This window comes from Callospermophilus lateralis, chromosome 20 (genome assembly GCF_048772815.1).
Source record: "Callospermophilus lateralis isolate mCalLat2 chromosome 20, mCalLat2.hap1, whole genome shotgun sequence".
Taxonomy (NCBI): domain Eukaryota; kingdom Metazoa; phylum Chordata; class Mammalia; order Rodentia; family Sciuridae; genus Callospermophilus; species Callospermophilus lateralis.
Window position 1 is genome coordinate 5,069,943 of NC_135324.1, and position 25,199 is coordinate 5,095,141.

Sequence of the window (25,199 nt, forward strand, 5' to 3'; positions counted from 1 at the left end):
ACCTCGGAACATGCAGTGGACCATTTTCGTTGCTGTTTGGTCTTTTTCTCTGTGTGTTGCAAACAGAGCTGTAAAGGGAAGTCCGGTTACTGCGATGTTCAAGAGGCCTTCCTTAAGACCCCACAGTTGTTTAGTTTCTCATTTTTAGAACTCAATTTAAATGCCTTTTTCACTACTGTCCCATATATCCAAGTCCCCAGAGATATTTTAAAAAATTGACAGTAATAGTAATAATAAAATCTTCCTGGAAGAGAAATACATTGAAACATGTAAGGCAGAACTCTGAAGTTCAAAATTGGGATATGTCATAATTTGAAGAACATGTGCTGCGGTATCAAAGTATTTTCATAGTAAATAGAAATCCAACAGAAAGGAGGAGGAGGTGTCTGCTGGCACTAGACACTGAGTTGGGAATTTTATGTATAATTTCTTATGTACAATTTATTTACATATGTAAACATATATAAATAAACCATGTAAATATAATATATATTATATATAAGTGTATGTAAAATACATACATATTTATTTATATATGTATAATATAAAAATATATATTTTCCATGCTGTATCTCTGAGCTACATCCCCAGCCCTATGCTGAAGGTTTTGGAGTTAATAAAAAGGAAAAAAAGAAAAAGCCCTTTGCCCTGAGGATCTCTTGGTTTGGTCCATCCAGGACATGGAGCCATGTGTGATTATAGCAGGCTGTTTTAAACACCATAATAAAAGTGGTGGCATCAAAGGACAGCAGTTAGGCAGGATCATTATCCTCACTTCAGAGATGGCCAAGGGGCGGGAAGGAGAGGTAACTCACCTCCTCTCACTCACCTGGTCCACAGCGACTGGAGCAAGACCACAACGTGCTTCTAAGTCCAGACCTCTAGCACTGGGCCTTTTAAATATTTTAATATTCCTAGCTTATGTGCTGAGTAACCAGGTAGCATTCACCTCATATGCTCTTAGAATAATGAGTGGAGTTAGAGCAAGTATTTCGTGGTGTTCATGTCTAACAAAGTGCTGTATGTGGCACACCTTGTTCTCCAGTTCTGCTATGAAATTCTGACGGGCCCAGCCAAACGCCGCTTTCTTTACGAAAGCCACACCTAGGTCCCTATAGAAAATAGGATTTCTCCCTCCCGTGCCTGCTGGTGTTTGTCGTTTTTGTACTCTGTCCTCAAACACAAGCTCCTCCAGATCAGAGGGACTCTTGTCTCTGGATCCCATTTGCTCTGGGCCACTGAGGGTGGTGTCTTTGTTAAGGTGGCACCTTGCCCAGGGGTTGGTTGGGGACCCTGCTCACCATATGTCTAGTGTCCTGCAAACAAGCAAATAGTACTTGGAATCTTGAAACTCACATATGCATTGCGTTTAAGGTCCAGATTTTTATGTGCATGCTGACCCTGGGCAGGATAAATTTGTACCAATAGCTTGGAAGTAGGGGTCCTGTGTATCTGGGGAGCTTTCTTGGATCTCTCTGCTTCTGGGGCTCAGCTACATTCTCCTTGCAGTAGAGAAAATTCTAGGTGCTGGACTTTGTGTCTCTTCAAAGTACTTTCAGATTCACCGACTCTGCACTTGACAGGCCCGTGCACATTTACAAGTGCCCATTGGGCAGATTATTCAGCCCCGGCGCTTCATTCAACATTAACATTATGAGGGAGAACTTGGGGCATAAATTTCTCTTTTAGGAAGACCAATAGGCCACATGCCAGGAGAATAAAAGGAAAGATCTAGAATGAATTCACATAGACGTTTTCTCTGTGTTCTTTCCAGAGCATTCAGATTGGCAGTTGCTTTTTTTTTTTTTTTAAAATAAGCGGACACAATATCTTTATTTTTATATGGTGCTGAGGATCGAACCCAGTGCCTCATGCATGGTAGGTGAGTGCTTTACCTCTGAGCCACAACCCAGCCCTGGCAGCTGCTTCTTTAATTAATCACGATATTGAAACAGCAAACACACTGCAGTGATCCGACTGGAAGGTTGTCGGGCCCGTGTTTGGCTAAATAATAGGAGGAAAGCTTCCGTTTTACGTGCCAGTCTTTCCACAGAAAATATATGGGTCTACCTTTCCTTGATGGTCTCAAACTCAGAAATGTGTTACCCTATATTTTGGAAGCAGCCGTACTTTTAGAACAGCTGTAAATAGATGTGGGTAGTTTGATTACTGCTTTGGGGTATAGATGCCACTGAACACACAAGTTTTTGATGCAGTGTTTTCACATTTCTCTTTTTTAAAACTCACTGTGCCAAGAAAATGGGGGAAGAGAGAACAGGAAGGAGCACTGAATTGGATACTGTTTGAGTTGGTGTCACTGCCCTTGGGTTGTAATGTTCTTCTTGGCAGATGGACCACAGGGCGGGGAGCACAGGTATCCCATAATCGTAACCCCCGCGTGATCGCCATTTCAGAGAGTCCATCTTACTTGTGATAGCAGTCACAAGTAAGGAGGACACCTGCAAGTCTAGGGGATGAGATGGGTAGCCTTCTCCACCCTGTAGTAACCAGCTCCCCCCGACCTACTGACAACAATTTTATCTTTTTATTTTTGTGTAGGGAGAAGCTAGATTCTTTCTAGGCAACTCACCTCTTGTGTTCTTCCCAAAGAAACACAGAATTTTTAGTTCCCTTAGGTCCTCTTGCTATCATTATTGATATTGTTAATTCAAACCACCAGGAAATGAGCTCAGCAATATTCTTCATGTCTTTTGTTGTTATTTTAATTATTTTTGCAGTATTGTTGACTGAACCCAGGGAACGCTTTACCACAGGGTTTTGCTATGTTGCCCAGGCTGGCCTCCAATTTGCAGTCCTCCTGCCTCAGCCTCCCAAGTTTCTGGGATTACAGGCGTGTACCACTGTACCTGGCTTTTTAGGTCTATCAGTATGATAAACAAATCTCGATTTCTCTGGCTCCCCCTATGGGAGGTAAGGCTCTAACTTACTCTCCACATCCTTCTGGTCAGAAAACAACCTTAAAACCAGCAGAAACAACCCTGCCTGGATCCTAACAGTCCCATGGTTTATTGTAGAAAACCTGACGTTCTGTCTTGGGATTGCAGATGAACGCGGTGGTAGCCTGTGGTTGGGTGGGGAGGCAGGGGCAAAAGGGGGAAAGGAGGAATCCCCCAGGGTTTGCGGGCTGTGGGGTGCGGCAGAGGGGACAAGAGCTTGCTGCTTTGCCCGTGACAGAGGGTCTGTGGTGGGTTGGATAGGAGGCCAGGCTCAGGACGTCAGGGGCTGCAGCGGGCTGCCTGTGAAGTCGGCCCAGGAGGTGTAGCCCCCTGCGCTCTCAGGGTGTGTTTCTATTTCCTTTAAATATTGGATGTGTAGTCAAGGTGGTTTTTGAATCTTTGACAGCTTTCTGGGCAAGGAGCCTAAACTTTCCTGAGCATGCATTGCAACTGTATTTTTTAAGGTTTTTTAAAAATAAAAAAGGTGTGTTGATTCCTTTCCAGATTCAAGCCACCTTCAGGGACTTGTCCCTTTTCAGAATGGACAGAGCTCTATGTGCAAGCGGCATTTCTAGATCCTCCTCCCAGAGATGCCTGTATGGTCTAGGCCTAAGGAAACCTCAGAGGGTCACAGGAGCGACCTTTGTTCCCGCTTCTTTTTTACAGTTGTCGATTCTGTTTGAAGTTCCTTGGGGGGTGGGGGGAGCAGGGCTGTGTTCTCCTCTGAACGAACCTCCCTTCTCTTCACCAAATACCAAGAACCAGCCCCCACAGAGGCCTGAGGAGGGACGAGAGCAGCGAACCCCACACCTGTGTGCACCTATTAGTCTACGCAACCCGGTGCCGGCCACAGTCTCTTCTGGCCGACAGCCCTGTAAGACGGACCAGTGAGGTTTCGATTGCACCCTTCTTGCAGATGAGGAAACTGAGGCCCAGGCAGGTGGAATTGCTAGATCAAGACCACGTGGCTGAGGGCAGGTCCGAGCTGGGCGGGGAACCTGTGTTCTGATTCTGTATCTAGTGCAAAAGCCCGGGAAGCCAGTGTTAGGTCACGGAGAGCCCAGGAAGCAGGCCACTTGCCCACCTGCCTTGTCCTGTGCAGATGGGCACCGTCACCTCCAGCCTGTGGCTTCTGGGCTTGCTCCTTAGTGCCTGGACCTTGTGGCTCTCTTCCTGGGGTTAGAATCCCTCACCAGGGCGGTACTCTCTTGTTCCTGGGGCCACCATAGTCAGGGCTTCTCTAAGGGGCTGGAGCTCACTCATTGAATGGTCCATGGAGAGAGAGAGAGAGAGAGAGAGAGAGAGAGAGAGAGTGTGTGTGTGTGTGTGTGTGTGTGTGTGTGTGTGTGTTGGTAGTGGGATTGAACCCAGGGGCACTTTACATCCCCAGCCCTTTTTATTTTTAGTTTGGGACAGGGTTTCACCAAGTTGCTTAGGGCTCACTGAGTTGCTGAGGCTGGCTTTGAACTTGGCTAATTCCCCCTCTCTAGAAGCATTGTCAACCTAAGGAAAACCCTCTCTCTGCACGGCAATAAGCCATGTGCTTGGTGAAGTCATACTTTGGTCTCTTCCTTACCAGAACCACACAGAACATCACAGGCCACATGTAACAAGGACACGCTGCCTTTCAACTCCTGAGATTTGTTCCCTTCCTCCTCCCCTCAGTATCTGGCGTAGATCCTAGAGTTCTTTGTTCCCAGTTGTTCTTTCAGTAAGTATTGATCACATACCAGGTGCCAAGTATTGTTCGGTGCTGGGGAAACAGCAATGAGGAAAAACAGCCTAGGTGTGGATGGGGGGCCGTTAGAGGAACTCACACACGTTAAATGACGACTTCCCAGTGCAGTGAGAATGTCACTGAAAAGTCACCATCACTGGCCTCAACCTGGTGTACAAACTGGAAATGCTCCTCTGGGGATTGCTCATTCCCAGGACCCCTGCTCGCTGCACCCCCTCATCAAGGGGGGTGAGGGGGAATTCCTGCTTTGCACACTGCCCAGGTGACTGCCCAGGAGTATTGTTCCCAGTCCTCTTCCAGCCTCCGAGCGGGTTCAAGAAGACGGGCCTAGAAGGGGACTGGGAAGGGCTCCTTGGCCCTTGTGAAGGAAGACAGGATGAGTTGAAATCTAAACCACTCTGCTCGCCCTCCCCAGTGAGCAGGGTGTGAAGCTGCTGTTAGGTTGGCTCACGGCGCCCCCTAGGCCCGCCCAGGAGTAATGCCTCAGCAAGACACAGCTTGCAGCCGGCTCTGCCAAATCCAGCTCGGGATCCTTCCCTGAGTCACCCCCCCACCCCCCCACCCCCGCCCCAGTGGGACAGGGGCTTATGAAAATGACTGGAGGAACTCTTTTCAAACTACACACACACACACACTCTCTCTCTCTCTCTCACACACACACACACACACACACACACTCTCTCTCTCTCTCTCTCTGTCTCTCTCTCTCTCTCACACACACATACACACACACACTCTCTCTCTCTGTCTCTCTCTCACACACACACTCTCTGTCTCTCTCTCTCTCACACACACACACTGTCTCTCTCTCTGTCTCTGTCTCTCTCTCACACACACACACTCTCTGTCTCTCTCTGTCTGTCTCTCTCTCTCTCTCTCACACACACACTCTCTCTGTCTCTGTCTCTCTGTCTCTGTCTCTCTCTCACACACACTCTCTCTCTCTCTCTCTCTCTCTCTCTCTCACACACACACACATATACACACACACGCACGCGCGCGCGTAGTTATTTCCCTGGTGTGCATTCAAAGTTCACCTGTCTGGGTCCCACTGGGCCCTGAGGCAGATTTGCTAAGTCATGCTGCAGATATGGGGACTGGACCTCCCTCAGTAGCTTAGGAAGCCTCTTGGGTGGTTCTGGAAATAGAAAAGTCCTACAAATGTATTTAAGCAAATTGAGTTGTTCAGTGAAGCTGTTGAATGGGTCACACACTGGGACTAGCGGTGACCTTAGCTCTTCCAATGTTAGATATTTAAGACATTTTCTACCAGGCAGGTGGCAAATGCCTGTGATCCCAGAATTCAAGGTAGGAGGATTATGAGTTGGAAGCCAACCTCAGCAAAAGGGAGGCGCTAAGCAACTCCAGGGAGACGCTGTCTCTAAATAATAAAAAATAGGGGGTGTGGCTCAGTGGTCAAGTGTCCCTGAGTTCAATCCAGTCTTTTTTTTTTTTTTTTTTTGTACTGGGAATTGAACCCAAGTCACATCACCAGCTCTTTTTGAGACAGGGTCTAAGTTACTTAGGGCCTCCCTATATTGCGGATGCTGGCCTTGAACTCTGGATCCTTCTGCCTCAGCATCCTGAATTGCTGGGATTAGAGGTGTGCACCACCATGTCCAGCTTAGTTTTAGTCAATGTTTTTTTTTTTTTTTTTAGTTGTTGATGGACCTTTATTTTATTCATTTATTTATATTCAATGCTGAGAATCGAACCTAGTGCCTCACATGTGAGGCAAGCACTCTACCACCAAGCCACAACCCCAGCTCCATTTATAGTCTATCTTGAAGGATCACATCTATGGATAATTATCATTTGCCAGAATATCAGAATGATATTATACTGGAAAATTTTCTTTGGAATTTAGTGACACTGAATTGTGGAAATGATAATCACTACAAGAATCATCTTTTGGTTGCAGGAAAATATTTCTGTTGTTAAATGTATAAAAGCAATGTTGTAAAATTAGAAGTTACAGTGTTTTGCAAGAGATTTTTTTTTTCTGGAGATATTAATGTCATTCAATTCCACTGATTTATTTAAAAATCATTGCTACTGTGATTTCTAATATTATATCTTAAATTCATCTCTTTTGTCTTCCATTGCTGGGGATTAAACCCGTGGACTCGTGTTTGCTAGGCAAGTACTCTACCACTGAGCTCTGAAATTCATCTAAATAGAGTTCTGATTCAGTCATTTAATATCAATTGAATTGGTTTTGTCATTTTTTTAAGTCTTGCAAAATTTAATAAGGGTTAATTTGTTACACTATATTTTTACTGAATAAGAGGCTTTTATGTTTTTATTGAATAAGAGGCTTTTGTGTTTGAAATGTAATGCACATCAGTGAGAATGGCTCAAATTGTGCAGTTTGCCTTTTCAAAATTGTGCAATTTAAAATCTGCCTCTAGAGGGTGGTGTTGCACTGAAAGTTTAAATCTTTCCTTTAAAGAACCATTTTAAGTTTTCAGAAAGTGCATAAATTTGTGTTAAAATCCCAGTCTTGGGGCTGGGGGTTGTGGCTCAGCGGTAGAGCGCTTGTCTAGCACGAGTGAGGCCCTGGGTTCGATCCTCAGCACCACATAAAAATAAATAAAATAAAGGTATTGTGTTCAACTACAACTAAAAAATAATTAAAAAAAAAATCCCAGTCTTTATAGCACATGATCTAGTGCTACTTAATAGGAGTTGAAGTCATGCCATTTTATGAATGCTCAAACCTAGGACATAGCTGAATATATGCTTTTGTGAAAAATTTGACAAAACACTGCATATTTGTCCTTGTGGTTCAGTCTGAGCAATTCCAGGGTGGAGAAGTAATCGATATTTCATGATGTATATAGTTGTTTCTTTCTTTGGAAGAAAGTGGGATAACATATAGGACATAATAGATCAGGTTACATCATTGATACTAGAGGCATTTGAAATTGGTTTGTGTTTCCTTTAATTCACCAGCTAAATTGTTGAAGACTTACCGTGTGCAGAGCAGTCTTTAGATAGACCGGTGGGGTTGGGTGGGGTAGGGGGACATAAAATGTCTCATGGTCTTGTTTCAGAATTCAGTATAGAATAGACCTCAAATACACTGTCCTTCCTAGAGAAGGGGATTTGCAGTCAGATCTTTCAAGAATGTGATTTTAAACTATGTTTAAAAGAAAGGTGAGTTTGATTTCTTAAGCCTTGTTTCTTACCACTCACTGCAAGGTTTCAATTTAAACGATTTTCTGGGGCTGAGTGTGCAGCTTAGGTTAGTGAGCTTCAGAAACCCCAGGCTGATCCCCAGCACTACAGCCAAACAAGCAAACAAAACCCTTTTCTGAGTATCTTTTGTGACCTTATCTCCATAATGAAGATAATGAGATTCAAAGTGGAAGTGCCAGGCTGGGGGTGTCACTTGGTGGTAGAGCACTTGCCCAGCAGTGCAGGAGGGGGAAAAGAAAAAAAAAATGCTTGATCAATGTTTTTACAAACATCATCACCACAGTTCATGTTGCAGTGGTTCTGAAGATGCCCTTAACATGACATTTTTTACACATCTGGTACATCAATCTGTATTCAAACTTATTTTCTTCTTTTGGTAAGGCCTGTTTATTATTCACATATCAGGTTAGGATGATTTTAATTGAAAATATAAGGAGAGGGGGAAAATAAGACTTTAAATGAAAGCACTAACTAAGTGGGTCGCACTGGTGCATGCTTGTGATCCCAGCATGGGAGGCTGAGATGGGAGGATCTCAAGTTCAAGCCTCAGCGGGGGTGAGGTGCTAAGCAACTTGGTGAGACTCTGTCTCTAAATAAAAAACAAAATAGGGCTGGGGAGGTGGCTCAGTGGTTGAGCACCCCTCTGAGTTCAATTCCCGGTACCCTCACCCCCGGAAAAAAGCACTAGCTATGTAACTTACTTAAAATCTTGGGAAGAGGTGGGAGAGCTGTTGGATCTAGTGGATGAGCCCAGTAGCTCAGTTGGGTGGTTTATATTTTTCAGTGTCTTCATAACTGGATATCGTCACACTTAACATTAAACCCTTCCCTTTGCAAGTAGACAAATACAATACATGACTGATTCTGATTGTTTTGCTTTTGTTTTATTATTTTATTTTAGTGGGAATTGAACCCAGGGGGTGCTCTACCACGGAGCTACATTCCCACTCCTTTTTCTTTTTTATTTTGAGACAGGGTCTCACTAAGTTGCTGAATCTCTAACTTGCGATCCTCCTGCCTCAGCCTCCACAGGCACTGGGATTACAAGTGTGTGCCACTGTGACAGACTTGTTTTTATTTAGTAGCTTGTGTGTTTGGTTATCTATTCCAAACTGGTAGTCGGCTTCTAGCAAATAGAATAGTTTAATTTAGTAATTAGCCTGGGCTTTCTTCTCTTGTCATCTTGCCATCATTATTCCACAAAGATGCCCAGATGCAGCAATAATTCACATTTAATGGAACACCTACTGTATACTGTGAGGGAGTTGTTACTAAGAACTGCAGCTTGGTTTTCCTCGTCTCCCGAAGCTATAGCCTCCTTTGGGCAAGTGATACTAATATATAACGTAACTAGTTACAGTAGAAGGCAAAGACCACGTGCATACATATCTTCACAGTTCTGTCTTAATTATCTTTGCGTCCCCCAGAGGTCTGAGTAAGTGTTTGGATTTTCATTACCTTCGGTTGTTGAGCCCGAGTCAAAGGAGATAACCATAGCCAGGCACGGAGGCACACACCTGCTCCAGCTGCTTTGGACTCCTTATGTAGTTAGACCCCATCTTAAAGAAAAGAAAGGGAGGGGAAAGGTGACATCATATTTATGTCTTCCAAGGGAATGTTTTTTTCTTTTTAAAATTTCTATTTTTTTAAATTTATGCATCATAATCATATAATCATGGGATTCATCATGCTATATTTGAACGTACACATAACATAATTTGATCCATCTCATTCTCCTCTCCCTCTTTTCCTCCCTCCCAGCCTGCCCTGCTCTACTAATCCCCCTCCTGTTATTACTTTAATTACTGCATATGTAGGATCCATTGTGATGCGTTCGTATGGTAGATTTCATTCCCCGGCACTTTCATTCCCTGTCCCTTCTTCTCTTTTCTCCTTCCCAGTCCCCTTCCTTCTGCGCTCTTGGTGTCCTTTCTGGGTTCATGAGATACCATGGGATATGTTCTTATTGTGCAGCTTTCTTAAAACAAAAAAAGTGGAGAGTGGGGCTCGGGGTGTGGCTCAAGTGGTAACGCGCTCGCCTGGCATGTGCGGGGCGCTGGGTTCTAACCTCAGCACCACATAAAAGTAAAACAAAGATGTTGTGTCCACCGAAAACTAAAAAATAAATATTAAAAAATTCTCTCTCTCTCTCAAAAAAAAAAAAAGTGGAGACCTCCCCCCTCTTCATTATATAAGAAATGTACTTAAAAAAATTTTTTTTTAGTTGTAGATGGACACAAAACCTTTATTTATTTTTATGCAGTCTGAGGAACAAATCCAGGGCCTCACATGTGCTAGGTGAGCGTTCTACCACTGAGCTACAGCCCCAGTCCCAAGAAATGTACTCTTTATAAGTAAATTAGAAATGCAACACAAAAACTGTCCACCATCCAAAGGTGAGCACTGTTAATATATTTCTGTACTTCTCAGTCTTTTAAATTTACACTTATTTTTGCATATGCATATATACTTATATAAGCAAAATTGGCATATAGTGTATATATTAGTTTTAATATCCAATTTTATTTTCTGTTATCAAATTTATTGCTACTATCACATACGTAGTTCAGCAGTTTTCATGTTATTACATGTTTCTAACAGAGTTGCAATGGCTGCATAATATATCATCATTGATGTACCAGTTTCAGTGCACTCTCTTATTTTTGGACTTAACAGGATTTCACATTCATAAGTTTTCACTACTATAAATAGCAGTATGAATCTGGGGGCATGCTCAAAGCCCTGGGTTCTATCTCAAACAATGAAAAAAAGAAAAAAAAAAAAAAAGCTGACCAGGCATAATTTTGCGTGTACTGTGGGGGTAGTTCTGGCTACTCAGGAGGCTAAGGCAGGAGGATTGCTTGAGGCCAGCCTGGGCAACATAGTGAGATTCCATCTCAAAAAAGGGCAGGGGAAAGATCTGGGGAATAGTGATATGATATTCCTGCTGTCTTTATTTGGAAACTTTTTGACTAATTATTTTCTTTAGATGGTTCCAGAAATGGAGTCCAGTGCAAGGAAGGGGTGTGAACATTTTTCACACTACAAATTGTGGGGCGTGTATACCTGACTGCTTTATAGAAAGCTGTTATCTGATTACACTGTCATTAGTGGTAAACAAAAATTTCACTGGAGTCTTTGTTATTTCATCAGATGGAAAATTCTTTTGAATAATTTTCCAAAAATCTTTTGAGTGTGTGTGTCTCATTATATGCTCCTTTAGAAACTATATCAAGGGCTGGGATTGTGGCTCAGCGGTAGAGCCCTTGCCTAGCACGGGCAGGACCCCGGTTCGAGCCTCAGCACCACATAAAAATAAAGGCATTGTGTTGTGTCCGCCTACACCTAAAAAATAAATATTAAAAAAGAAACTATCAATTTTTTTCTTTCTATTGATAAATGTTCTTTGTTTCATTTCTTCTTTGTTGTTGTTTTGTTTTTTTTTGTAGTGCTGGGGGTCCAATCCAGGACTTTATGCATGCTAGGGTAATGCTGTACCACTGAGCCATATTCCTAGCCCATGCATAAATGTTCTAAAAATGTTCTTTATATGCCATAATATGTGTTAGAAATACATTTTTATGTTTCATATTTTGCCTCTATTTGGTTTAGGTGCTTTTAGATATACAAAAGCAAAATGTTTGTATATTTAAACTTTTCAGTATTTTTTTTTTGAAAAAAAATTTGTTTCCTTATTCCAAATCAGACAATCTGAGCATATCATTGAAGTTTTGTTCATTTTTACAGTGAAAATCTTAAAGCATTTAAAGCTTTCTAGAACATTTGGAACTTTTTTGTAGTACCCAGGGTAAGGTGAGCCCCTGTTTGGGTTCTTTTCCACAGAGCCTCTTTTCCCATTAACCTTTGGTTTATAATCTTTTTCCATATTCATTTCTGATTCCTAAATGCGACGGTATCAGTGCAGTGCTCCCTGTTGTGTAACCTGTATCACTCCTCAGAGGTGTTCTTTGCTTTACATTTTGAATATCTAATTGATCAATTTATTTTTTTAATGGTGCTAGGGATCAAACCTAGGGCCTCATGCACAATAGGCAAGTGCTTTACCATTTACCACTGACGTACACACCCAGCCCCAACCATATTTTTATATTCATAAAAAAGCTAGCTCTTCCTGTGTGTGTGTGTGTGTGTGTGTGTGTGTGTGTGTATGCGTGTGTAAAATTGAGAGCATTTTCAGTTTCACTTAAAAACTATCTTCTTGGTACCCCTAGTTATGAAGATAGCAGCCTTTAAAATGATGTTTTCCAGTATTTGAGTTTTCTTAATGGATGAGTTAGTCATATTCTAAAGTCAGAATCTAGATGCTGTGTGGCAAGGACCCAGGGCCCCCCCCCCCGCCCCCCAACAGTACAATCTGCAGGGGGAGGAAGAAGCCAATGCTGCCTCCTTCCCAAGTCTTGTTGTTGCTGGATGGCCTTGGAGGGGAGGAGTAGGCATGGTCCTGGCTCTGAAAGTGTAGACTAGGCTGAAAGGACAGCACCAGGCAGGAAGGGAGGAGCTGGGATTGGGGGGTCTCAGCCGGGGGGGCCTCACAGGGCAGGGCAGGAGCATTGGCTGTGTGGAGTAGGTCCCCAGGTAGCTTTGCTGGGTGAGAGAGAGGAAATAGAACTGAGAAGCAGAGTACTGTGCTGTGTGGAGTAACTGCTGGTTGTTCAAGGTGTTCAAAGCACCTGGTGAAAGTTGGGAGGAGCTGGGGTGTTAGAGGCCTGGACAAGACCCCCCAGCTGTGTTTATTGTTGTGCACAGTTGACTGTGGCCTCAGGACATCCTCTGCCAGAGCTTCTCTATGGAAACTGGGGTTTGCTTGCATTCATCTGGGGTAGTGCTTTCCCTTTGAACTGCACACCCAGCATCCCCAGGGCTCCTGGGGACACGGATGCAGGTTTTGGATTTCCCATCCACCCTCTCCCCCATCTTGGAGTATTCTATATACATAATAAGGTACCTTGGGCAGGGAACCCAAATCTAAACACAGAATTCATCCGTTTCATATCTGCACTCATACACATAGCCTGAAGGTAATTTTTATACACTTTTAAAATAATTTTGTGTTTTAAATAAGGTTTCGTGTGTGGAATTTACCATTGGTGCTCGAAAAGCTTCAGGTGTGGGAGCATTTGGGCTCTTAACATTTCAGAATACCAGTGCTTAAGTTTACACTTGGTAAAAAGCAGCAAAACTCAACAACTAGAAAGATGAAAAAGTACACACTCAAATACTGGGCCTCAGTTTTTTTTTTTTTTTTTTTTTTTTTTTAAGATTAAGAGAAATTCCTGTGAAATTCCTATCAAAGTTTGTATTTATTTCCAGTTTCTGTGTCTGTCTCTGGGAGCTAGTACCAGCTCTTGAACCCTTTGGCCAGACTTGAGTGGCACCATGCTAGCATCCCAGAGGAGGGGGAAAGACATGGCTGAAGGCTGAGGATTTATGATTGATGATTTTAGACACAAGTCAAAGAACGCCTGTGGGACAACGTCCCTGCAGATGATTGTCAACCATCAGCTGAGAACTGCTATAAGTGATGTTGAGTCATTAAAGGGAAGTTGCTAAATATTTTACTCACATCCTTACAACTGTATTGTTTGAGTCATGTGCCTAAATCACTATTTTTTTTAAACTCCTTCAAATAAATGAATAAAACATCTTAAGGCAGGGTTTTTTTGTTCCCTTCCTTTCCAAATGAAGACAGCAGATCTCCTCATGGTTGCTTACAAGAAGTTTCACGCAAGAATCATGGGACACTCTTTAAAATCTGTGGATTCTGGGTCCCACCCCCTCTGATTAGTTTGGGGTGCACCTAGTGTTGTGATTTTTTAAAAAGCTCTCTGTTAACCCTGAAGTGCAGTCTGCTTTCACCTGTAGGGGATATGCTAATGATACATAAAATTTTCTGGCTGAGAACTTACATAAAGCATCATAGCACCGTAAATAGTGCTGCAAAACCATCAGTTGAAATTGCATCAGATGCCTGAAGATAGTAAGCACAGTAATCTTGTGTGTGTTAATGGTACAAAGGGTTTTCTTCCAGCCCTCTCCACCAAATATTGTCAAGCATTTTCATAATGCTTGCTGGTGTGTGTGTGTAATATATATATTTCCATTTCGTTTATGCAATATCTAGACTATCTAGGGTAACATTCATAATCGGAGATTATGGAATCTCGATTGCTTACTTCACCTGTTATCACTGCAGTAACTACTCTTGCATCAGTGATGGTAACAGAACTCGGTTACTATGTAAGCCTGCAAAGATTTGATTGGAATAACTTGTAGTAATTGTAACGATTATCCCAAGTGCAACAGTTGATGGATTCTTTAAAATGTATAGTGCCTTGATATTATTTATTCAAATCTTAACAGTATGAACCTTGTTCTACAGTTGGGAATATCCCTTGGTATTTTCTAAATCACCAAATAGCATTCGACAGTATCAGTATAGAAACATTTCCTAGGGTAAGGTTTTAGTTTGTTTGTGGGGCCAAAAGCTGGCTGCAGTTTTCAAGGACAGGAAAAACTGTATATTTTTTTTTTTCCTTTTTTGTTGATGTGCTTGCTATTCATGTGCTGAAAACTCTGAAGGTCGTATGATTCACTCATTGGATAGGTAGCTTTTGGGCACCTCTTTGGCTGTGCTAGGCACGGGAGACAGAAAATTCAGCCTCATGCCCTTTCAGTGAGGAGGAACACTGTGACATTAATGCCGCTAACCTCCAATACAGGGCTCTGCTGTGTGCAAAGAAAATGACCCCTCACCCCATGATTTCCAATCGGGTTTAGATTTTGGATATTTCACTCTTGTTTACCTAAACATTATACCTGCCTCTCCTTCACTGTCTCTCCCCGCCGCCAAGACTGTACTATTTTAGTGAAAAAATAACTCTGAAGGGAGTTCTATGGGCTCTTTCTGGGGCTGTGGGCCAGTTATTTATATCCTTCTGAGCTTTGGTTTCCTGTGCAGTGAAAAGGTGCCTTGTCCTTTACTGGGATTATGAAAGAAGTGACATGTTCTGTAACATCTGAAATGGAAACGGACCGCTGACCTGTCAGTGGACATGATAAAAACAATCTCAGAAGCCAAGAAACCTTACATAGAAAGACAGCCCAGCAAAAACACTTGGCGAATTTCTACCAAAGTTCAATTCCACGCAAGTTTGCTTCCATGGAGGAGTGGGTTTTTTTTTTTTTTTTTAAAAATCCTGCACTCAGCTCCTGAAAAAGAAACTTGCTGGGTTTTCTTTCTCCTCCCACAGTCTTGCAGGGGCCGGGCTGCTTCCTGTCAAGAGCCACTCTGCTGCCCGCTCTGTTCAGCCTCCCGCCCTCTCCCTCTCGGCTTCCTTCAAACCCTCGCTGCACTTGGAGCCTGATGCTGTGCAGAAACTCCTGACATCCGAGGCGCCCGGGCGCAGTGAGCATGCTCGGCGCCCCCTGGCCCCCCTGCCCCCCTGCCCGGGCAGGAAGCTGGTTTACATACGAGTCATACCAGGCATAGCCAGCATGTCAGCGCAGTCAACTTGCAGCAGGCTGTGAGGGAAGCCAGTGAGTGGGGCTTTGTCCTAGGAAATGTGCTTCGTGTTTTCCTTTTTTTTACTCCTTTTTTAATCTCGAAGACAGATTACTAAAGACTTCCGAAACCATTTTGTAATGCTCAATCGAGGATACAGTCCATAGACCGTCTACCAATAAACCCTTGAAGGGTTTTGTGTGACTGATTTTTGTTTGTTTTTGTGTGTGTGTGTGTGCATTTTTTTTTTTTTTTTTTTTTTAACTTTTACATACTTTGTTTTGATCATCTGAGGCCGGGCCTCTGTCTTTGTGAAGTTTCAGCAGAGAGCCAGGAGCTACTCACCAACAACTGAATTTTGAAACTTTCTGTTTTGGGGCGAAAGCAAAGAGCTGGTTTTCTTTGCTATCCCGATAAATGCTATTTATGAAGATGGACCTGTTGAACTACCAGTACTTGGACAAGATGAACAACAATATCGGCATTCTGTGCTACGAAGGTAGACATTTTATGCTAGAATTCTATTCTGGAAATTCCTGTCTTTGGGCTTTTCTCGTGGCTGTTCCTCCCTTTGGGGGTTCCGATCGCCTTCTGAGCATTTTGTTTTTTTCTTGGGACTGTGGATTGCTGGAGAGGCAGCCTTGATGAGGATCCCTTTCAATGCAGAGTTTGTGCCTTAGTTGGGAGGGTTCCAGCAGAGCCCGGGAGGTGCAGAGGGTTACAACTTTACTGTAGGCTTGCAACAGAGTAATGCTTTACATTTGATTTATTTTAATTAATTTATTTATTTGGTATTTCTCACGGTGTTTTCTTTAGGGGAAGAACTTCTAGGACCCAAGTACAAGTTAAAGTTGTTGGGTGTTTTGGGGGGAAAGGAAAGGGGAGGGGCCTTGCGACTTAGTTTTAAACGTAACTACCATCTACAGTATTGCTGTTTGTATTCCAGGGAAGTTTTGCATTTTCATGTGCAGGGTTTGGGGGGTGCGTCCTAGGGGTTTCAAAAAGTTACAGCGAGGTTTTGTTTCCAGGAGCCATGATTGTCCCCAGCGGTGGAGAATTTTTCTCTGCAGTTTGGGGGACTGGAAGGGCACCCATGTCAGGGAGCACAGGCTGGCCCTTTGTCTGACTTCCCATTTCCTGTACTGCAGGGATAGAGAGAGCACTGACATTGAGGCATGTCCCCTCGGCACTCGCTTGGGCCCCTTGTGGAAGTGATTACACAACACACCAGCCAGAAAGCTAAATGAAAAAAAAAAAAGTTAAAAAACCCCAACACAAAAACCAACCAAACCCCTCCTAAATTCTCGTTGTGGGTTACCTCGCACTCACTGTGGGTTGTTCCTTGCCGCCTCATAGTGCTTCCCCTGTCTCTGGTGTTAGAAGAGGAAAAGCGATTTCTCAAGCTTTTGGAACCCACTCTACGTGCGATTTGAAAAAGCAGCAATGGCTTGGGTCTGAGAGGCCGGAGAGGAGTCTCTGGGGGGCCTCGGCTTGGCAGGAAGTCTTTTTTGTTGAAACCACCACATATGTGTTGGGGAGCCGGCTCCTTTCTGATTCAGCAGGGGCAGCTTCCATGTTTTCTCCTGCAGCCAACCAAACATTTTCTCCTGAAAACAAAACGGAACAACAGCGACAAATCTCGGGAGGGGACCTGGCTGACTTGTGTTTTTCATGTAAAAAAAAAAATTACAGGTCTGTTTCCTAATCGTTTCAAAACTTGATCCTCCTTCAAGGGGGGAAATCGCCTCATTCATTTTTATCCCTCTATTTAACTCCGTGGATAAGGATCTCATATAGAAAGGATTTTCCAAGGGAATTGTTATTATTACTATTTTTACTAGTTCCAGCCACTTCCCGAGTTGCTTTCTTTGAATCTGCTGCACTCGGTGTCCTCTTGCTTCTGAACTCATGAAAGGCAGAAGCAAATAATGGGGCTCATTTCCTGTGGAGGCAATGTATTGTCGTTCCTTTATTTAAGAACTTTCTCCCCCAGTGAACAAGAAGTTAAAACTTTCAAGGCAATTTTAGTTGTGTTGTTGTTGTCAACAAGTAATAGGATATTTTAAAAACAAAACAGAACATGATGATCAGCCTAAGAGAGGGATATAACGATGCCTAGGAAATTGAGACCAGATTGATTTTTTTTATCCCCCCCCTGTCTCTGGTTGGTGCACTGAGGAAGAGCTTAAGGAAAGCTCCTCCAGGTTGATTTATGGTCCCGTGGTATGTCACGTACTCGCAAGTGGCTTGTTTTCTTCCCATCTCCCTCGATATGTGGAAGGCAGAAACTTTGATTTTGAAAGTTGGGCAGATATGGGGGATACCAGGCTGTGGTCTGTTTGGTTTACACATCTGCTTCTATTTTCCTTATTATGAAAGTTAACATTATTTTAACACCAAAATAAATACACAGGAAATGAAGAAAAGCACAGCAAAATTTGAGTGGTGTTTGGAGTGAGTTGTTTATGTCCTGGAGGTTTCTCGATGTAAACAGTGCACACATCTGGTCAGCGCCGTAAAGGGTGTTTGCAAGACGGGCATCCATCAGACATGGGATTTTTTTTTTTTTTTTTGGTAAGAAAAGTTGGAACAGTTGTTGTGCTTTTCCGTCCAGCATGCTGAGAATATTCCTTTTGAACAAGTCGGTTCCCCAACGTTCCAGGGAAACTATTTGGAAAAGGAAACGTGCAGTCGGTAGGCAACATTGGACTTCATTTAGGGCTCAGACAAGCAAGGTTCATATCTCTTAGGAGTAAGGGGCAAATCCGTTTTCTGACCTTGTAGCTTTAAAGATTAAGATGTGGGTGGTTATTTTTATTTTCCAGGTTAGTTATATCATATTCCCTAGCGGCATCAGACAACTCTGCTCCACAAAATAAACTCTGTCTTCGCCATCTTTCTTGACTCTCTAGCAACTTCTGTGCACTCATTCTGTAGCATACAAGGTCTTCCTGGATCTCCCTTTAGAACCCAGTCTAGATTTTGGGGGGCAGGGGTGCTGGGGATGGAGCCCAGGGCTTGCCTCATGCATCCTGAGCACATGCTCTGCCACTCAGTCGCACCCCAGTCATACCCATTCCAAATGGTGGAGATAAGGTCTCCCTGATTGGTAACTGCACCCTGGCACCTGCCTTTCACCATAGTAGTCTGCAAGCAGATGTGAAAAGAGAACAAAGGAGAACAAATAGCCTCAACTGAGGTTTGGGGAGGGAGACTGGTGGGGTAGCAGGAGAAGCAGATATGCAAAGAGTAGGAAGAGACAAAGTGTGGCTGACTTCTGGGAACCCACTAATTACCTTCACTAATGATAAGCAAATTAGCAGAGCTGTGCTTGTGTTGATGCCCATGTCGGAAACCTCATGGTTGATGACTACCATGCCCAACAGTTAACCAGTCCGTCCTTCACCACCCTGTTGAATGCTCCAATTATTTCCATGGGAAGCCCGGTTTTGCTCTGTCTTCACAGGAGGATCACAGGCCAAACAGTCCTCATTTATTTCCCCCTCTAAACTCCTTAGAATACTCCAGAAGAAGGTTGGAACCCTCTTGAGGGCAGGATGTGCTGTCTTGGTGAATGCTTCATCCCTAGGCCCTGGCCCAGTGCCCACCTGGGCTTTCAGGAAGTGGTTTAGGATGATGCCCTCCTCCAGGACGAACTAAATAGCAGTGCAGCTCTCCAATGGCGGCTGTAGGTGCTGCTGTATAATTTAGCACTTAATGATAGACTGCCTTGTATTCTCTAATTATCTAATTACCCCAGAGCTATGCAGGGGCTCAGACATCATCTAACACCTTCGCCTGTTTTCATCAAGGAAACTGAGGCCCAGAGTTTCTTGTCCGCTCAGGTTTATTCAGAAAGTTTATTGCAAGAATCCAATTGAGGTTAGAGCCCAGAGGATTGGAGAGTTCTGATTCTTTTATATCCTCCTGCCTGTGCAAAGTCATCGTGTGCTTTGTCTCCTTAATTTTTAGCTTTTTGACGTTAGGGATCATGCTCTGGCCTGGGCATCCGTAGGGACCCTCCACGGTGCAGTTTGCAGCACATGGTGGAACCTGGTCTCAGTAGTTGGTCCAAGTTCCAGGCTGTTGGGATGCTCGGGGAGGAGAAGGTCATGATGATGGTAGGTGACCAGCCTCACTGGAGTTTGCTCTCCCTGCTGCTCTGAAACTTAGGCTTGAGAGGAGGAAGCCCTGTGCAGATGCCAGTGCCCTGTGAGCCCCCCAGCCAACAATGGGGAGCAGGTTGGACCCTTAACTTTTTTCAAGATGGCTGACGGCTGCATTTACATAATTACTTGGTGCAGAAAACTCAGGTCCTAATAAATGTGCTCATGGTTGGCGTGGCTGCAGAAGCCGCTGTGAGTGATACTTTAATTATGGGTTAAGAGCCATTAGTGTGTAATTTGGTAGATGAGTTCTCTCCTTTTAATTTAATGGTGTGATTTATATTGGGAGAAAGTTAAGAATAAATTGGGTATTTTGAGTTCCTCGGGCTTTAGAACTGTTGTAGAGGACAATTGTCACTTGTGTCACCACAGGCATCAGGAAACTTGGGAAGGTGAAGAGGCCACAGAGCAGAGCCGTTTGCGCCCTGCGTATTGAGCTGTGGGTGAGGGATGTGTTCCACAGGGGACATCTGTAAGTGTTTTGCTGTGCAAATTCATTTTACTTCAGCGTTTCACCGGGAATGGGGGTGGGGGGGAGCAGAATAGGAATCTGGGAGGGAGCTCAAGTAAGTAAGTAAGGTGAGCCCAGGAAGGCCTCTGTGAGCATCTTGCCAGTTTGTGCTCCTTCTAATGACAGTTTGCTGGGAAGGTGTGAGCACACCCCCTTCCTCCAGCTCCCGCCCTGTTCCTCCAGCCCCTTCTGGAAGGATCATTTCACTGGTCTGTTTATCTCTTGGAGCCTGCCTTTGGCTCTGTGGGGAAGGCAGATTCCTCTTCCTTCCACCTTCCCTTCTCTTTGTCTCCACCACCTCCTCTTCCTAGGATGCTTAGATTTGTCCCTGGGGAGATTTTTTTTTTTTTAAATTAAAAAAAATCCTAAAGATATAAAGAGATCCCTGCTATCTTGGGAGGAGGTTCAGAACTTCTCAGCATAGTTTCGAAGGTTACAGAAAACTGGATTTTGTCCTGAAGAAATTGGTTCCAGATTTAGCACTTTGCATGTATACAAATATACAAAAAAGCCTTACCAGGGGATGTTTTTGGCTCTATCTGTTTCATCTTGATGCATTTAACATGTTATTCAATGACAATTTATGTGTAATGGTGTTTATGTATTGTGTGCTGAGCTTGTGGTAATTATTTTTTGGACTTGCTCAGCAATATAAGCTTGTGGAACAAAATAGGGCCCTCCTGACTGGTATAAAGAATGCATGTGTTAGCCCTGGCCCCCCAAACCTTAACTCTGATGCTTATTTTTAAAAGTGGGACTCAAAAATGGTTTTACCCCCTCCATTTGCGCTTGCCCCTTCTTTCTCTTCCTCCTGAACATCCCATGAGGACTCCTGTCTGTCTGCTTTGCTGTCTTCTCTTCCACAATTTCCAGTTCTATAGGTTGTGTTAGTGTGAGGGCACTGTGTGTGAGAATATGTTTTAATCATAACAATAGGCACCACTGCTGGTTGAAAGAATGTTTATTTACCCTAGATAAAACAGAATATCTATTCTTGAAGTTCTCTTTAATTTGTTGCTTTTTATATGACCTTCTCAAACTCTGAACATTTCACCCTTTTGCTTGCAAAGAACTTGTCAACATAACAAACTGGGTTGTATTTAGCAAGTGATCAGAGAAGACACAGTACTCCCCCCTTTGTCACCCAGTATCCATTCTCTCAAACATTTATGAGATGCCCACGCTTGGCTATGGATCCCTCAGCATTTTTTAAAATTACAAAATATTATGAAATATATGGTACACAGAGAAAAATGTGTAGAACGGCATGCACAGGTTACAGATAAGAAATCAACAATGTCCTATATCCGACCAGGTCATAAAAACAGCAGGCTGCCTCTTCCAAGGGTTCTTCTTGATCACATTCCTTCCCAACCCCAAAATTGTCAGTTGCTTTCCTTTATACCTTTCCTGTCTCTGTGTGAGATCCTAAACAAAAAACAAATGAGCTTTGTTTTGTCATTTTTTTTCTTTTTTATGAGCCCTATATAATTGGAATGATCCTGTAGGTCATCTTTTGTGTCTTTATTTTTGTTTTTTTGTTAGTGGGGATTGAACCCAGGGATCTCACACACATGCTCAGCACATGCTCCACCACAGAACCATGCCCCCAGCCCTTTTGTGTCTTTTTGAGAACTTTTAAAGTAATAGAAAAGTCCCAAGAGGTTGTCTTTTCCATGCAAGACCAGCTTAGAGTATGGGGAATCTCAGCCCCAGAATTACCCAGGCCCCCCAGCTGTCCGACAGTCTCCACCTGCTGCTCCACTATTTATTTAATAGAGCTGATGATGCTTTGGTCTCCCCTCCGCCCCCAGCTAGTGCTTGGTTCACCTGTGGAAGTCCACCCATCATCCTTTCTGGAATGGAAAATTGTGTTAGAAAAATTCTGTACTGTTTTGGAGAGCGCAGAGTTTTTCTGGAGATGCATGACTTAATTAGGTTCTGAACAGCGACTCTAAGTTCTGCATTAATAAGCAATTTGCTTAAGGCTGAGACTTGTTACAAGTCATCTTTGTGATTGTGCCAGGTTTCTTTGGATGTTCAAGCAGGGACTTTTGAATACAAAATTGCTCCAGGGTGGAAACAATGCCTAACATTGTATAGAGACGGCTGTTAAGAGAGCAACAGATATCTGGAACCACAGTCTGCATTATGCAGCTTCAAAAATTATGAATGAAAAAGGTTTATCCCTATGTATTTGCTCTTGATTTTTATTTTATATTTGCTTTGCATGAAAATAGTTGCCTGTTAATTGTTCTTGGCTAATGATTCGATTTTAATAGAATGGATTCCAGAACTTAATGGTTTTGTGCAGATGTGCTTGGCTGGGCAGGTCTGCAGTTGTTTACACTACCCATAATCCAGCTGGACGCTGTCCGTACTTCTTCCCTGATAACAATTAAGGGAGTGATGAGTTCGAATTTCTGGACATTTTCTCTCCTTTAAGAAGAAACCCATCTTCCATTATGGGGCAGGAGTATTCAAGTGACAAGGGACTGTTTTAAAATTTTATTTTGACGTCAGCTGCTTTTTTACCCACTTTTACTGTGCATGACCTTGTTCTTTTAAATCGTTGTTTTTCTGACGAGTGACTGATAAACTCTTGGCTGACCTCACAAGGAACTCTGATTTTATTTTCTTGCTAAAAAGCTATGACCTGCTTGCTAAACACTTAAAATCACCCACGAGTGATTTGAGGCGCTTGTTAAGGAATCCAAAATAACAGCTGTACCAGGCTTCATGTTCTGTTGAGTGGAGGGATGGAAAATAGTAGTCATTCTCGGATAAAACCTGTGCAGAATTTCTAGAACTGCTTTGCTGAATCCATAATTGGGAGCAGTTGTATGCTCTTTCTGGAGACGAGGATGGGAGGTTTTCATTTTTTTTTTTCCCCCTTAATGAGAGGCTTCTTAAATAAAAGAGGGTTGATACAAGGAGGGGAACCATAGATCAACTTGTTTTCCCACCCACAAACTCTTCTGAATCGAATTTCATCTTTATTTTTATTTCCTCGGGTTCTGTGAAAAGCCAGTGTATCCCTTTGTGTTGTAGGTCCCAAACTTTTTGGCCTAAGTTGGTCTCTTTCTTTCCCTCCCTCTTTCCTCCCCAGCCCTGCCCTCTCTTCCTCAGGATTGAACCCAGGGGCATTTAACCACTGAGCCACATCCCCAGCCCTTTTTCTCTTTTATTTTGAGGCAGGATCTCCATAAGTTGCTGAGCGCCTTGCTAAGTTACAGAGGCTGGCCTTGCACTGGGGATCCTCCTGCCTCAGCCTCCTGGGTTCTCTGGGATTATAGGCATGGGCCCACGCATAGGGGGGCTCGCTCTTTTGATTTCGCCTTCTTCTGCTTCTGTCTCTTCATGATGTGCCCAGACACTCGTCTTTCCTGACTTTAAACTCCAAACCAACCTTCCCCTGTCCTGTGTTCCTGTCCGCCTGTGGCCTCATCCTGGCCATTCAAGTTAGTGGAAGAACAACATCAGGTCATCCACCTTCCTTTTCACCATTCTCTCGTCAGTCTGCTGTCACCTGATTTCTTTTTCATTGATAATTTTTTCGTTAGCATGTATTAGTTGTACATATTAATGGGACTCAGTGTGTGTGTTTTTAAATTTTTAGTAGTAGATGGACACAACACCTTTATTTATTTATATGTGTGCTGAGGATCAAACCCAGAGCCTCACACATGCTGGGCAAGCGCTCTCCCACCGAGCTACAGCCCCAGCCCGCAGTATGATATTTCAGTATGTGCCCTGTCACCTGGTTTCTGCTCCCGCACCACCACTGAAATTTTTGTGGACCCGGTCACTTAATGATAGCCTAGGGCAGTTTCAGTAGGCGCCTTTGAGTCCTTATCTCCATCCTGTCTTATCTTTTGGTGCGGATTCCTTCCAAATCCTTAAAATCCCTGCCGCCCTTGATGTGGGTGCCTCAGGAGCACACGCCTATCAGGGGAGCTCCTGGTGGGTGGGAGGGCTGCACTGGGGGAGGCAGGCTGATAGACACCTCAAATCAACCGACATCACCATTTAGGAACAGACCGGGAGAGAGCAGAGGTGACAGCAGAAGAGGACCAAGTGTGAACCTGTTGCCTTGGCGTAGGCAAGAGCTGGAGGCCCCCAGGTTCTGGTGGGGTTCCCAGCTCGGGCAGGTGGGTGGATGGAGGCGCCATTTGCTGAGACAAGAAAGAGGCAACAGACCAGGTTCTGGGGTGAGATCGTGGGTTTAGTTTCTGATGTGTTGAGGTGGAACTTTGGAGTTTTCAAAGAGGAGGTCAGTGTGGGAAGTTGGGTGTGGGGCTCTAGAGCTCAGAGGAGAGGCCGCTGCTGGAGATGTTGATTTGGGATGGAGACTGATGCTCTGGGCAAGAATGGTCACCTCGGAGCAGAGGATGGGACAGGTTCAAGAGGTCTTAGGAGCGCTTCTCTGGGTTGGGTCTACATTCATTTTTCTCTGTCTTACTGAAATAACCTCGTAACTGACCCCTGACTCTAATGGTGTCTCCTTCTAGACCATTAGCAGAGTGCTGTTGTCCCATAGCCTCTTCCGCCACTCCCCAACCCACACCCTGGAGTCCAGGTGCTGGCTCCAAACTGCTCCCTTCCAAGGAGCCCCGCCTTCCTCCTGCTTTTCTCTTGGCTTCTTTCAGGAAGTGCCCGGGCTGCTCTCCCCTTCTCTTGGCGGGGAGGCGCTGTCTTCGTGGCGTGAAGGGCACACTGTGTACCTCACTCTGCACGTGCCTCTGCCCGCCCTGCCGTCCTCTCTGGGGGGCTAGGGCCTGTGTCTTTCAGCATCACCTCGTGAGTGGTGTCTGCTCGTGAATGAATCTACTCCAGTGTCTTTTTATTAAAAAGATAAAGTGAAATTGTATGTTTTGCCCCAAGATATTTGGTGACCCGATTGAGTTTCTCAGCTCTTAGAATGTTCTTGGGGAAAACAGGAGGGAGATGAATGAGAGGGAAAGAAAAAGTCACGACGGATCAGTTTCTATAGAAAAAGATGGGCTGTGGGCTGGTTGGGTGGGAATGAAGCTGCCCTGCTCATCTTGCTGTCTAGTTACTTGACTTTGGACCATCTGTTAAATGAGCTCATCTTTGATGGGAA

The 25,199-nt window shown here is 43.9% G+C and overlaps 1 protein-coding gene across 5 annotated transcripts in view; it reads left to right on the forward strand.

The window, feature by feature from the left end:
- The window catches only part of Vgll4 (vestigial like family member 4), a 137,515-nt gene that overhangs the window by 54,682 nt on the left and 57,634 nt on the right, over positions 1-25,199 (forward strand). Inside the window, exon 1 of one of the 5 annotated variants that reach the window (XM_076841146.1) lies at positions 15,298-15,917. The exons of the other annotated variants lie outside the window; for them this stretch is intronic. Coding sequence (XP_076697261.1) covers positions 15,836-15,917 — 82 coding nt within the window. The 5' untranslated portion in view covers positions 15,298-15,835. Of the gene's footprint in view, positions 1-15,297; positions 15,918-25,199 lie in introns of those variants that run through there. 5 annotated transcript variants of the gene reach the window in all.